Below are 15,507 nucleotides of genomic sequence, written 5' to 3' on the forward strand. Positions count from 1 at the left end.
CATGGTAACCACTACTACAGTACCCGTGATGAGCAAAGACGAGCTCCGACGCTGGGATACCTGAACATTCTGTGGAACCTTATGAACCCAGTAGTACTCCTACTTTACACAACGAGTCTTAACCCTTTCACTAACACACTACAGAAGGTTAACCCTTTTTACTATCACACTACCGACGTTCACCTTCTGTAGTGTGGCAGTGAAAGGGTTAACCGGCTGTTGTGTGGCAGTGAAATGGTTAACATTCTGTGTATTGTCGCAGTGAAAGGGTTAACGTCACATGACTAGGTCTATTCCTCCCTCTTCGGGTCTATTCATGACTCTCTCTCTCTCTCTCTCTCTCTCTCTCTCTCTCTCTCTCTCTCTCTCTCTCTCTCTTCAAGTGAAACTTCAAATGTCTTCAAAGAGAGCGTCAGATTGCCATGATGGAGCTCCTCAATGCTCTTTATAACACCGCGGCTACAGAGGAGGTGTCTCTCGTTCAGTTCCACAACCGGCACGCGAAGCAAAGAGATAAAACAAAGACGGATTATAGAAAAAAAAAAAAAAAAAAAAAAAACTAAAAACTAAAACAAGGTTCAGTCCAAGAGCCCTCTGTCGCTCGCCCCTCGTCGGGACGCCCATGTCTCCGTGAGCTGGACCAGTCTGTAGACTCAGAACTGACGCGGTGGGTCTGGGGCGAGGCGGGCGGGGCGGGGCCTGCGCTCTCTGGCGGGGCAAGCTCCAGGTGCAGGTGGGAAAGGCGGGCGTACTCAAATGAAAAGAGAGAACACTCCTTTTCAGAAAAGCGACTAAAATCGGTTTGTCTGGCTCATCCGGAGTTCCTCGGGGGGGGGAACTGGCTGGGAAGGCGAGGGGGGGGGCGGCAGAAGCTAAACAAAGAGGCAACTATCAGAGGGATAATAGTGGCTTATAGTCCTTAATATGGTCACTCAGTCAAGGAGCCGTGGTCATGTACTTTATTCTGCCGACTATGTACAATAATTTATTAGAGTAGTTTTGTTTAAAATTGCTTAATTCATGTTCCTACCTATTCTGCGCTACTATCTTTTAAAGGAGCATCTTGTCACTTATAATGTTATTGTATAAATTCATGAGTAACTCGTGTGTGTGTGTGCGTGTGTGTGTGTGCAAGAGTCTTGTGTGTGTGTGTGTGTGTGTGTTGGAGGGAGAGGAGAGGGCGCACACAGGAAGAGAACATCCAGACTAAAAGGCTGTGTGTGTGTGTGTGTGTGTTTGTGTGCGTTTGTGGGGAGTGGACCCATCTCAAACCCCGCCCTCTTTTCTACATCCTCCCAATTTGCGATTGGAGGATCGAGAAAAGGGGTGGGTTAAGAGGGAGAGAAAAAAAGAGGCCGTGGGGGGGGGGGGGAGGGTGGGAGGGGGTGTAAGAGGGGCAGTAGGCCTTGTGAGGAGCAGTAGGTGGGGGTACAGGAGGGTGGGGGGGGTCTCAGAGGAGCGGGGGCGCCTATATTCGAATACCAACCGTTTTGTGCGTTTTGCTAATCTGATTGGCCACTGACGTTTCTGGTCATGTGACATGTGCACCAATCGTGTGACGGCAAGTTCTTTCGCCGGTTAAGCTTAGGCCCTCTTTCGAAGTTGGTTAAGGTTAGAGTTTGTCTTAGAGCAGGGCGATAGAACGCCTGCCCTGATTCCAAACTCTAACCTTAACCAACTTCGAAAGAGTCGCCTACAATGGGGGACCCTGATGTAAACAAGACGAAAGTCTTTCTCTGGTCTGCATCCCCTTAACAATTGTGTGTATTGAGCTGTACTGTATTGTACCCATTCTGCAATCTGTTAATAAAGTTTTCAATCAATCAATCAATAAGCTTAACCGGTGATAAACTAGGCGTTAGGTAGTTTGCTGCTGGTCGAGGCGGAAATGGGCGCGTCACGCGATTGGGCGCACATGTCACATGCCCAGAAACGTCAGTGGCCAATCAGATTCGCAAAACGCACAAGACGGTTGCTATTCGAATAGACGCAGCAGGGGCTGGTAGGTGGGGTTACAGGAGGGCGGGGGGGGGGTCTAAGAGGAGCAGTAGGTGGGGTTACAGGAGGGCGGGGGGGGGGTCTAAGAGGAGCAGTAGGTGGGGTTACAGGAGGGCGGGGGGGGGGTCTAAGAGGAGCAGTAGGTGGGGTTACAGGAGGGCGGTGGGGGGGTGTTTGGGGGCGAGGCTTCAGATCTTGAGGCTCTTCAGAGTGTCGGCTCTCTTCCTCAGCAGCTCGCCCACCTCCTGCAGCGAGCGCAGGTAGCTGCTGTGCACCCTGTCCAGCGCCGCCCGGGTGAAGCCCTCCTCCTCCTGCAGACACAACAAGCAATCAATGGGTTTATTTAGCTGTTCGTTTACAAAGCATAGTAATTAAGGCTGTCAAAGTTAACGCGGTATTAACGCGTTATCGCCCGATTCTATTAACGCCACTATTTTTTTTACTAGACTTCACTCGGGTGTATTGTTGATGCTCTCATTGATACTATGTTTGTTTCTGAGGTGTGTGTGTGTGAGATATATATAGAGAGAGGGGGGTGAGAGAGATGAAGGGGCAAGAGAGAAAGAGAGCTGGGAGAGTGTGTGTGTGAGAGGGGGGGGGGGGGTGAATACTCAGCCCTTGTGTGGGTGAATGTAACAAGTTCCTAACATTTTCTTTCCCCTATTATTTCATGCACACTTTATTCATTGTTTTAAATTATTATTTTCTTTTAAGTTATTTTGTGCATCACTGTTTTGAATTTGATGCAAATTTGCATGAGGGTCATCCTTTTGTGTTAAATGGCTGCATAAAGCAAGCATTTGTTGACTGATGTTGATAAGAGTATTAAAACTTGGAACTCGAAAAAGATCTGTTTAAGGTAAAAAAAAAGAAAAAGAAAAAAACGGAAAAAAACGATTAATTTGCGATTAACCGCGAGTTAACTATGGACAATAATGCGATTAATCGAGTTAAATATTTTAATCGGTTGACAGCACTAATAGTAATAGAACATTTAAAGGGGAACTATCTTATAAATGGCCTTTTTGAGTGTTTAGCATTGTTTCCTAGCTATGTGAACTTATATTAATATGATCTATGTCTCAAAATTCTCATATTGGCGCATTCTTCCAATTCTCCTCTCACAATATTCACCCTCACTGAACTGAGTCATCTGAACATGTGCCCTATATGTGATGTCAGAGAGACACTGCTGCATGTTAATGTTCAGGCGACGACGACGCTGCGCAGTGGTTTAGGAGCCCAGGCTCAAAACAGCTCGAGATCTTGAGGTAGAAAAATGCTGTTTTTGAGGACTTGATTAGAAATACAAAACAATGAATAAAAAAAATATATATATTACAGAGGTGTTCCATAGACTCACAGGAATTGTGTAAAAGTGCCCAAATAGTGAAAGAAATAGTAAAATAGTTCCCCTTTAAAAAAAAAGGGGGAAAAAACGAAAACGTGTAGGCTGAAGCCGAGGCTTACCTAGCCTTTTTACAGTACATTATTTACGCACAAAAAAATAAATACAAAAAAGAAACATAATTCAGTACATCATTTAGCAAAGGTTACAAACGTTTCATATTTTTATGTACAAAACGTATACACATTTATTTATGTTTATTTTTTTTTATGTTTTTCCTTTTCTTTTTTCCCTTTGTCACTATTTGAATGGTTATGTTACCGTCAACAACCATCAACACACTCAATTAAGTGGAGACACTTTATATATATATATAAATAAAAAAGTGAACCATTAAAAAAAGTGAACATTTGTTTTTCTCATTTTTATATTCAGATCAGATTTATTGCCTATATTTATGTATTTCTACCATTACCCTGCCCATACCTGTACCTCCCCTCCCCCTCCCCTATATGCTGCTATGACGCCTGAATTTCCCCAAGGAGATCAATAAAGGAATATCTTATCTTATTATTATTATTATATAAAAAAAATCTGATTAAAATGTATTGTCACCATACAGCACGAGTACAGTACAACAAAAATATGCTTGGCATCCAACCAGAGTACAAATGTAACAGTAAAGTGCAACAGTGATATACAACGTACAGGTGATTAAACTGGGTATAGAATATATAAACTAGGACTACTGAGTAATAGTGCTAATCAGATGTATGTACAGAGTGATACAGGTATAAAGACTGTATAGACTATAGTATAATGTAGGTAGTTATATGGTAGACTATAGTAGGGCTGACCCCTATTAGTCGACTAATCGGTCGAAAGGAGCCGTAGTCGACTGGCCAACCTCTTAGTCGAATAGTAAAACAAATATTAATTTTTTAAATTTTAAATTTTATTTTATCATTCTTTCCAAAAGAAAAGCGGTCTAGAAGCGTGGCTAACGCTAATGGCACGCATACCAGAGGCTAACTGCCTACGGAAACAGGCACAGAGGCACTGAAAGAGGATTTCACCCATCTGATGAACACACTAGACTAGACAAATATCAAGATGTATCCATCAGTGGACCAATTGCATGCTTTTGCAGAGAACAAGAAGCCTTCAGTCAACTCCTTCAGACATTAAGCACCCCCCACAGCCCAAATGGAATGATACAAAAAAAAATAATAATAATAATAATAATAATAATAATAATAATAATAATAATAATAATATACTCTTTTTATTTTTATTTTTTGACCAATAGTCGACTAACGGCAAATTTTGGCCAATCATACTCGACCATCCAAATCCTTAGTCGGGGACAGCCCTAGACTATAGTATAGTGTAGGTAGTTATATAGACTGTATAGAGTATAGTGCTAGAGAGTATAGTGCTATAGTATAGTATAGTAGTTGTATTGACCTCTGTGTTTCCCTCCAGAGTGAGGCTGGCCAGCTGGAGGGCTGTGATGTTAGTCTCCTGCTGGTTGATATGATCCAGAGCCTCAGTGAGCAGCTCCTGCAAGCTGCACATCAACTCCTGGAACCCACACACCACTGCCGGCTGCAGGGGAGAGAGAGGGGGAGAGAGGGGGAGAGGGGGAGAGAGAGAGGGGGAGAGAGAGAGGGGGAGAGAGAGAGGGAGAGCAGGGGGGGAGAGAGGGGGAGAGAAAGGGAGAGAGGGGGAGAGAGAGAGGGGGAGAGAGGGAGAGAGAGGGGGAGAGCAGGGGAGAGAGAGGGAGAGAGAGCAGGAGAGAGAAAGCAGGAGAGTGGGAGTGGGAATGAATAAATGTCCACAATTTAATAAGATATAACAGTAATGTTTTTAAGTCAGAAATACAGTTCAATTTTACACAATATTTTTCAAATAATATTGTGACAAAATAAAAATTCCCCCAAAAAAAAACATATTTATAGTGTAAATATACAGCTAGCTACTACTGACATTATCACAATATCAGTAGCCTAGCTATATCTATTCTATTGTGATGAAATATAGTAATGCATAATTTATGCACCTTTAGTTTATAAAGGACAGTGTGTGTACTGACAATCATTTGCATTAAACAAATAGATGGGTGCACCAGATTTAGCAAGAAGCTATCATTTCCATCTATAGTCCGATGTACTGTAACGTTACATAGCTATTTAAAGGGGACATGTACTGCTATTCCTAGCACTATTTGGGCAACTTTACACAATTCCTGTGAGTCTATTGAAGACATCTGTACGTTTTTTTTCAAAAAAATTCATTGTTTTATATTTCTAATCAAGTACTCAAAACCATCATTTTTCAGCCTCAGGATTTCAGGCTGTTATGGCCTGGCTCCGCCCATAAGCACTTTGAGTGACAGTCAGTCCACACAGTCTGCGACTGGTAGACAGAGAGAGATAGAGAGATAGAGAGAGAGAGAGAGAGAGAGAGAGAGAGAGAGAGAGAGGGAGGGGGTGGGAGGGGTGAGAGAGAGAGAGCGAGAGAGAGCGAGAGAGAGAGAGAGAGAGAGAGAGAGAAAAGAAAAAGACAGGCCGTTTTTTTTTCTCTGCCTCTCGGTGTGCTGCGCGCGCAGCTTGTGGGGGGGGGGGCCCCTCCCTTCCTCCCTCTCTCTTCCTTTTTTTCTTTCTAGGTGTGTGTCGCGGGGACCTCCGCGCGGCAGGTTTTGTGTTTTGGGACACAGTGTTTTTCTTTTGTTCCTAACATGGCTTTTGTAGGCTAAGTGATCTTCGCACGTGTTTTTGCGGGTCCAGTCCACGGTATGTTGACAGAATTTGCAAAACACCTCATCGCCTGAGGCATAAGTCATTAGGATACTGCTCTGCTCTGAATTCAGGGCTTAGTGCAGAATTTCTTAGCTTTTTTGACAACGTTAATTAATTAACATCGAAGCAGCCAGACGCTTGGACATTGCTGTGTGTTGTGTGTAACACGCTGTAGCGTCTCCGGTCATGTTCGCTTTGCACCAAACGCTCCATCTTCTCCCGAACACGGAATTTCAGTCCAGATTAGGGCAAATTCTGCAATATTCCACATTTTACAGTTGATTCCATTTTTATTGGTCAATTCCGCGATTCCGTCCGTGAACGTGGATTACATATGGCTCTAGATACAGGTATAAAGACACTATGGTCGTAAGTCATACTGGCCAGCAGCATAACTGGTAAGGGATATGTATATATAGATATAGTATCTACAGATTTTATCTACAGAGCAATGACCGGAGTGTTGAATGTCCCGTGATTAAGACGGGGAGGACGCGACCCTCTTTGCGCCGCCCCTGTGCCTCAAATAGATTCGCTATCAGCTCTATCTTCAATCTTTCAAAATGTTCAGTTTCTATCGCTATCAGCTCTATCTTTAATCTTTCAAAATGTTCAGTTGCTATTGCATGCACTCATCTGTGTTTCACTACACACTTGAGTGCATGCTTACCAACTGTTAGTCTGCAACACTACTATCACCGACATCTAAGAAGGGAGATCCCCCCTTGAATGGCCCTTCTAAGGTTTCTCTCCTCCACACTGCCTGTGGAGCATTTTTCCCTATTGTTAGGTTTTAGTGAGTTTTTCCTTACCTTCGCGTGGGGTATGTCTGGGAGTGTTGCATTTATTCATTTATTTTGCATTTATTTTAAATTTGTTGGACTTGATGGTGTTCTTGTTCTGTTCTTGACTTATTGTTATGTTTTCTTCTTGACTTCTTTAAAGAAGACTTGTACGGCCCATGGGGACATTAACGTGTGTTGTCGGGCCTTATAAATAAATTTGATTTGATTTAGGTATGTACAGACAGATGTGGATATATATATACAGCATTAATGTAATATCCCCATGTGACCACAAGAATCATGAGAGAAGGAGAGGAGAGAAGGGGGTGATAGAAGGGGATGAGTACCAGAGCTGTGTTGGTGTCCTTTTTCTTCTTCTTCTTCTTCTGTAGACTATTTTTGAGCGGTCGCAGGACACTGGCGCAGTAACTGGCCACCCAGGAGACCACACACACGGCCTGGGGGACGAGAGGAGACGTTAGCTCACAGCAGCAGCATGACCTCTGACCTCAGCATCATGACCTGACCTCAGGTACCTCAGCATCATGACCTCAGACTGAACATCATGACCCCTCACTTCAGGTACGACTGAACATCACATCAAGACACAGAATAAACTCACCTCAACAAAGAACACTAGGTTTTCTAAAAGGGAGGGCTGGGTTTTTAATCTGTTGTCTTTCATTTCCAATAGATCTCCTTTGCTCTTATTCAATATATCTGGAAACACAATGAGAGGAGAGAGAAACGGGTCAGAATAGAAACAGCTCAGAATAGAAACAGCTCAGAATAGAAACAGCTCAGAATAGAGGCTCCAACAGTGTCACATGATAACATCAGGAGCTGAACGGTCAGACTTACCTAGAAGCTGTACTACTAATGATTTGAAACTGTTACAGATCTGGGTTTGAAGCTCCGATGAGCCATCTGAAAGTAAATAAAGACATGAATACCATTATCATATAAACACAACATAACTCTGTAGGATACATAATAATAATAATAATAATAATAATAATAATAATAATAATAATAATATCTTAGATTTATATAGACAGAGCATACAGTAGGGGTGCATCGATGTATCGGTCGAGTATCGGTATCGGACGATATTTGCCTTGTTGACTGCAATCGGCTTATCGGCCGATAAGATAAGAATTTACCGACGGCACAGTGGCCGATAATTAATTATCCATCAATTTGTGTCGCATCAATCTGGTCCATGCGCTGGAACAGTATGTTTTATATGTTGGAAGCCTTCCAACCTATTTTTATACTCTTGCTTTTAGCTGATTTAAAAATCCCTGTCGTTATTTATGCTTTTTAGCTATTACATTTTCCTAATCATGTTTTGCAACTTTCTTTGTGGTTTTAAACTCCTGCTTTTCTTTTCGTTAAATTCTTTTGCTTTATTGTCAAATTTTGTGTTTTAATATTTTTTTTGCTCCGTTAAGCACTTTGAGCTGCATTCTATGTTTGAAAGGTGCTATAAAAATAAAGATTATTATTATTATTATTATTATAGAACAGAAGCGCACTCACTTACTTAGGCCTTTTATCCCTTTTCGGAACATAGGCCATTGATGAAAAGTTTCCGCAAGAAGCGCACACTCGCTGCATACTCCGCAGATTACGACCGACCTCCCCGCAACGTCCTCACACTTCTCTCTCCGTTTGAACAATTGACTCGAGAAATTAGCGCATCCGAGGCATCCGCTAGAGACGAAGCGCATAGTGCAGAGAGGCAGCTGGTGACCCGCAGCGGAGAAGGGCCGTGTCCCTGTACTGGCACAGATGGCACGCAGCCCCATCATGCACCGGCGCGGACGGCGAGTGTCTGGTCATCAGTGCTGCGTCGTCTCATGTTATAGATGAGAAGGGAAACAGACTGAGCTGCGACAAAGCAGAAGGGCTTCTCTTTATAAAGAAAAACATGCCGCTTTTTATTAAGAAGCAGCTAAAACGACGTGCGAAGCCGCTCTAAAGTCTCTGCACTTTAACGTTCCTAGTGTTCTAGTAATTTCTCAGTTCTTAAATACACATGTATTCTACAACTTTTTTTCCCTTTGTTGCAATGTTAAATATATAGGGCTATATATCTGTGCTGTGCTCGATTGAGAAGCGATGCACTATTGATCTGAAATTCCACACTCTGTTCAAAATGACCGCGCTGTAGCGAAGCCACTCTAAGATGTCGTGTGCACTTAAAACGTCCACGTGCCAATATGCCACGCCTATTTCTCAGCGTACAGTCCGAACACCACGCGCCCCTGAAGGTGTCAGCACCACGGAGAGAGCACCATAGTGCACGTACAGGTGAAGGTGTCAGCACCACGGAGAGAGCACCATAGTGCACGTCGTACAGGTGAAGGTTTCAGCACCACGGAGAGAGCACCATAGTGCACGTACAGGTGAAGGTGTCAGCACCACGGAGAGAGCACCATAGTGCACGTACAGGTGAAGGTGTCAGCACCACGGAGAGAGCACCATAGTGCACGTACAGGTGAAGGTTTCAGCACCACGGAGAGAGCACCATAGTGCACGTACAGGTGAAGGTTTCAGCACCACGGAGAGGGCACCATAGTGCACGTACAGGTGAAGGTTTCAGCACCACGGAGAGGGCACCATAGTGCACGTACAGGTGAAGGTTTCAGCACCACGGAGAGGGCACCATAGTGCACGTACAGGTGAAGGTTTCAGCACCACGGAGAGAGCACCATAGTGCACGTACAGGTGAAGGTTTCAGCACCACGGAGAGGGCACCATAGTGCACGTACAGGTGAAGGTTTCAGCACCACGGAGAGAGCACCATAGTGCACGTACAGGTGAAGGTTTCAGCACCACGGAGAGGGCACCATAGTGCACGTACAGGTGAAGGTTTCAGCACCACGGAGAGAGCACCATAGTGCACGTACAGGTGAAGGTGTCAGCACCACGGAGAGAGCACCATAGTGCACGTACAGGTGAAGGTTTCAGCACCACGGAGAGAGCACCATAGTGCACGTACAGGTGAAGGTTTCAGCACCACGGAGAGAGCACCATAGTGCACGTACAGGTGAAGGGTTCAGCACCACGGAGAGAGCACCATAGTGCACGTACAGGTGAAGGTTTCAGCACCACGGAGAGAGCACCATACAGGCTGCTTGAGGAATCTATTTTATTACTGGACCGTGCTGCAGCCTCAAGTTGAGCCTCAGGTTCGGTCCAAGAGCATATTTATAAAAGAATAAAATAACAGAATGTCACTCGTCTTCACAGGCCCCACGACGCCCGACACCGTCTCTCTCTCTCACCGAGCCCAGCGACCTCCAGCTCCTGTAGATGGAGAGACATCTGCAGCGCGGCGGCTTGACACTGGCAGCTGCCGCTGGACAGGCCTGGGGCCAGGCGGGTGGAGGGGGGGCCCAGGAAGGGGTACTGCAGGAGGAACAACAACAATAATAATAATAATAATTACAACAGGCCTGGGGCCAGGCGGGTGGAGGGGGGGCCCAGGAAGGGGTACTGCAGGAGGAACAACAACAATAATAATAATAATAATTACAACAGGCCTGGGGCCAGGCGGGTGGAGGGGGGGCCCAGGAAGGGGTACTGCAGGAGGAACAACAACAATAATAATAATAATTACAACAGGCCCGGGGCCAGGCGGGGGGGGGGGAGGGGGGGCCCAGGAACGGGTACTGCGGGAACAACAACAACAATAATAATAATTATTACAACAGGCCTGGGGCCAGGCGGGTGGAGGGGGGGCCCAGGAAGGGGTACTGCAGGGAGAACAACAACAATAATAATAATTATTACAACAGGCCGGGGGCCAGGCGGGTGGAGGGGGCAGGAAGGGGTACTGCGGGAACAACAACAATAATAATAATAATAATTACAACAGGTCCGGGGGGGGGGGGGGGGGGTACAGGAACGTGTGTCTCACCTGTGTGTGTGTGTGTGTGTGTCTCACCTGTGTGTGTGTGTGTGTGTGTGTGTGTCTCACCTGTGTGTGTGTGTGTCTCACCTGTGTGTGTGTGTGTGTGTGTGTGTGTGTGTGTGTCTCACCTGTGTGTGTGTGTGTGTGTGTGTGTGTGTCTCACCTGTGTGTGTGTGTGTCTCACCTGTGTGTGTGTGTGTGTGTGTGTGTGTGTGTGTGTCTCACCTGTGTGTGTGTGTGTCTCACCTGTGTGTGTGTGTGTGTGTGTGTGTGTGTGTCTCACCTGTGTGCGTCTCTCCTCCAGCTGGGCAGCGGTCTGCAGCGTCAGGTGCAGTTCTGACAGCAGGCTGCCGAGGGTGGAGCTCTTAGAGTCCGCCAGGCCGTTCTGCTGCGAGGGGGCGTGGCCCTGCGAGGGGGCGTGGCCCAGCAAGGCTATGCAGGCCAGGAGGCGGAGCGTCAGGGAGCGAATCCGCAGCCACACCGACTCCTCCTCCAGAGACCTGCGCCTGTGCTCCTCCGTCAGACACCTGCAGGGGGCGTCAGGGAGCAGCTCTGGGTCAGGGAGGCTGGTCGTCACACAGTGTTGAACTGGAGCGCTACACACTTTGATTGATTAATTGAAATCTTTATTTTGAACATGCAAATAAATTAGGGGCTGTCAAAATGAATGCTTTAACTCTGTGGAGATTAATTAAAATTATTTAAAGCGTTAAAAATAATTAATCTAGATTAACCTATGGAGTGAAAAATGTTCCAATATACTATAAGAAAGCGGTCTAGCTGAGTCAATGTTGATGGTTTTGTTGAACATTTGTATTTCACAGGAGAGAAACTGTATTCAAAGAAAGCTATTGAAATAGTCTTTGAATCTAAATATACTTTCTTTGTGTTGATTTTACATTAATTCCATGATTTTACTCAAGTAAATATCTGTTACAAGCTTCGGTCTTGAGTAGAAAAATGCTATTTTTAATCTAGATTAATTACAGAAAATTGTGAGATTAATTAGTTAAATTGCACAGTTTCACTCCACATATTGAAATGCAGTGTCTTCTCCTGGTAGTGCGTACACTAAGAACTTTTAATTTGAGTTCTCCCCTCAGACTCGAGTGCATAGCAGTTTATTATAGTTTATTAAAAGGATCCCCATTAGCTGGACGCCTTGACGTCGAGCTAGTCTTCCTGGGGTCCAAGACAGACATACACAAACATAACACATACATAATCAAGCGATCCATAATCCTAATAGCAAAAAGATAAAAAATCAATTTCATTGGTCATCGATTTTTTTTTTTTTATTCAAAGACTAAACTAAAGAATGTAGGTAAGATTCTGAGTTGTTTCTTAAAACATGCCTTTCCACTGATGGAACCAAAGTTACTTGGAAGGTTATTCCACGACCTCACAGCCCTGTAATTGACAGTGTTTTTCAGGCTATTGGTTCTAGGTAGGGGTAGAGTCATCTGCCCTCTGCTGGCCGCTCTGGTAGCATGCGTGCGTGTGTGTGTCTCTGCACTGTAGCTGATATTCCTAAAGATAAATTCAGGTGTCCCGAGTATGAATTACCTTGTGAAAGAATACAAGCAAACTTGTAGTTTCCACACTCATTTTTACCCATTTTAGTTCCTCGTGCATTTTAGCCACATTAGCCCTTGATGAGCAACCCTAATACCAGTCTGGCTCCCTTGTTTTGTGTCATCTGTAACTTCCTGACAAGGCCTTTTGAAGCAGATGACAACACCCCTGAACAATAGTCCAGGTGACAGAGAATCAAGGAGCAAACCATTTGATTCAACAACACTGATGGAAGACAAGGAGCACATCTCCTTGCTGCAGCGACTGATGCACCCGTTCTACAGACACTGCTATTTATATGGTCAGACCAGGACAGTGTGCCATCAAGCCATAGTCCCAACAGCTTAAGTCTTCTTCAATTGTTGAATGGGTTGTCCCTCTATGATTAAATTAAGCTGAGGATCTTGGGCTAGTCGAAGCTTGGAGCCCAATAGCATGGCAACGGTTTTAGATGGATTCAGCTCCAGTGTGTTAGCTTTGATCTAGTGATGCACCGATGTGAAAATTGTGGCCGATACCGATAACCGATATTAATATTGCTGTTCTGGCCGATACCGATATTTACCGATGTCGATATCTCTGCATAGAAAACACTTTTTTATGATAATCAAATAAAGAGCTATTTTCCAAAACGCTTTTTTTTGGTACTTTTGTAACTTATTTTCAGAAATTACTGATATTTTGAAACTATTAGGCAAAAAAAAGTATAGTAAACAATTTTTTTTATATATCTGTTCATATCGGCCCTATCTTGATATCGGACCGATACCGATGTGTAAAAAAAACTGCCATATCGGCCGATATTATATCGGCGGCCGATATATCGTGCATCACTACTTTGATCCAATTGTATATGTTGTTAAGCTCCCTTGTCAAAACCTGTTTGAGCGCTGTACAAGTGGGAGCTGCGTAGTAAAGGGTAGAGTCATCCGTGTACGTCGTACATGGTCACGGATACATCTCTAATAGCAAGTGGCATATCATTTGTGAAAATGGAATATAAGAGCGGGCCCAGGCAGCTCCCCTGTGTCTGTGTCTGGTCACATATAGAAGCCGTGTTGAGTTTGTACTAGTGCTGTCAATTGATTAAAATATTTAATCTGATTAATCGCATGATTGTCCATAGGTAACTCACGATTAATCGCAAATTAATCGCATTTCTTATTTATTTATCTTTTTTTAATCTACCTTAAACGGATCTTTTTCAAGTTTTAATACCGGTACTCTTATCAACATGCGAGTCAACAAATGCTTGCTTTATGCAGCCATTTAACACAAAAGGATGAGCCTCATGCATTGCAAATTTGCATCAAATTCAAAACAGAGTGATGCACAAAATAACTTAATTTTTTTTTAAAACAATGAATAAAGTGTGCATGAAATAATAGGGGAAAGAAAATGTTAGGAACTTGTTACATTCACCCACACAAGGGCTGAGCGCTCTCTCTCTCTCTCTCTCTCACTTTGAGTCAGAAACAAACATAGTATCAATGAGAGTATCAATAATACACCTGAGTGGAGTCTAGTAAATTTTTTTATTACATGGCGTTTTCACATTCGCCGAAATGCTTGCTTGTGATTGGTCAATAGCCTCCCGACAGCGGTCATTATTTTTCAATAATGACCGCTGTGGGACAATAATGACCGCAGTGCGCAGCTGTTCGCAATCAAGCCCACTGACACACACTGTTTCAGTGCAATTAGACACTGCCGGTGTTCTGCTGCCGGCGATGACAGGGGGCGGAGCGACGAGCGGAGCCAGAACGCAGCCAGAACCAGTGTTGCGAGTCGATGTAAAATGAATTAGGTATATTGTTAGTAAGTTAGCCATGTAATAAGCGGGATAATGTATAGCTATACTCGGTCATTGTCGCAAAATAATTGACCTTCACTGACGTTTAAAACACCTCGCCGAAGCGGCTCGGTATTTTAAACTCCGTGTCGGTCAATTATTTTGCGACAATGACCTCGTAGCTATACATTATCCCTTACATATATACCGGTATATATTTTTTACATTTTTCTTCTAAAACGTTAATCGTGCGTTAAAAAAAGAATCGTGGCGTTAACAGCGACAGCCTTAGTTTGTACCTGTCCTTGGGGTCCCAGCTGGTGCAGACGGTCAGGTCTCTGTTGTCCCTCATGGTGTCCCAGGGAATGTCGTCCTCTTCTGGACACACGCCCATGGCCTTCACACTCTCCTCCAGGCTCAGCACACTGACAAATACACAGTCACAATCATTTATATTGTTATATATTGTATTGTTATATATTTTATTGTTATATATTGTATTGTTATATATTGTATTGTAATATATTTTATTTAGTGCTGTCAGGCGATTAAAAAAATGTATCTAATTAATTACAGGATTTGTAATTAATTAATCTACCGGTAATTAATCGCATTTTAATCGCATAACCATTTTAGGCCTGATATTCTATAATCATATTTCAAATGGCATGTGTCCGGATGGCAGAATTCAGTACTGCATCTACAAAACCTTCCGTTTAATCATCTTCCATTTATTAATCTTTTTATTTTAATTTTTTTATAAATGTTTAGACTTAATTTTCATAACGCGATAATTTGCTGTATAATTCATTAATCTAATTAATGTGATAAACTGACAGCCCTAATTTTATTGTAATATATTTGATTGTAATATATTTCATGGTTATATATTTGATTGTAATATATTTCATGGTTATATATTTGATTGTAATATATTTCATGGTTATATATTTCATTATAATATATTTGATTGTAATATATTTCATTGTTATATATTTGATTGTAATATATTTCATTGTAATATATTTCATGGTTATATATTTGATTGTAATATATTTCATTGTTATATATTTGATTGTAATATATTTCATTGTTATATATTTCATTGTAATATATTTGATTGTAATATATTTCCTCTTGACGTCTCTTCACTCACATGTCTGCCTCTCAGTGTATTGTTATGTTATTGTTATATATATATATATATATATATATATGTTACAGTATATGTTATATATATATGTTATATATATATGTTATATGTTATATATATATGTTATGTTATA

General features: G+C 43.0%; 1 protein-coding gene across 1 annotated transcript in view; it reads right to left on the reverse strand.

Moving 5' to 3' along the window:
- Nucleotides 1–1,654: 1,654 nt before the first annotated feature.
- Nucleotides 1,655–15,507, reverse strand: part of naa25 (N-alpha-acetyltransferase 25, NatB auxiliary subunit) — a 54,686-nt gene continuing 40,833 nt past the window's right edge. Inside the window, exons 17-24 of the mRNA XM_084324431.1 lie at nt 14,521–14,646; nt 11,138–11,381; nt 10,226–10,349; nt 7,794–7,859; nt 7,555–7,652; nt 7,280–7,390; nt 4,814–4,954; nt 1,655–2,309 (exon numbers count right to left, since the gene is read on the reverse strand). Coding sequence (XP_084180557.1) covers nt 2,187–2,309; nt 4,814–4,954; nt 7,280–7,390; nt 7,555–7,652; nt 7,794–7,859; nt 10,226–10,349; nt 11,138–11,381; nt 14,521–14,646 — 1,033 coding nt within the window. The 3' untranslated portion in view covers nt 1,655–2,186. The remainder of the gene's footprint in view (nt 2,310–4,813; nt 4,955–7,279; nt 7,391–7,554; nt 7,653–7,793; nt 7,860–10,225; nt 10,350–11,137; nt 11,382–14,520; nt 14,647–15,507) is intronic.

Source organism: Notolepis coatsorum (genome assembly GCF_963971535.1).
Source record: "Notolepis coatsorum genome assembly, chromosome: 11".
NCBI classification, from domain to species: Eukaryota; Metazoa; Chordata; class Actinopteri; order Aulopiformes; family Paralepididae; genus Notolepis; species Notolepis coatsorum.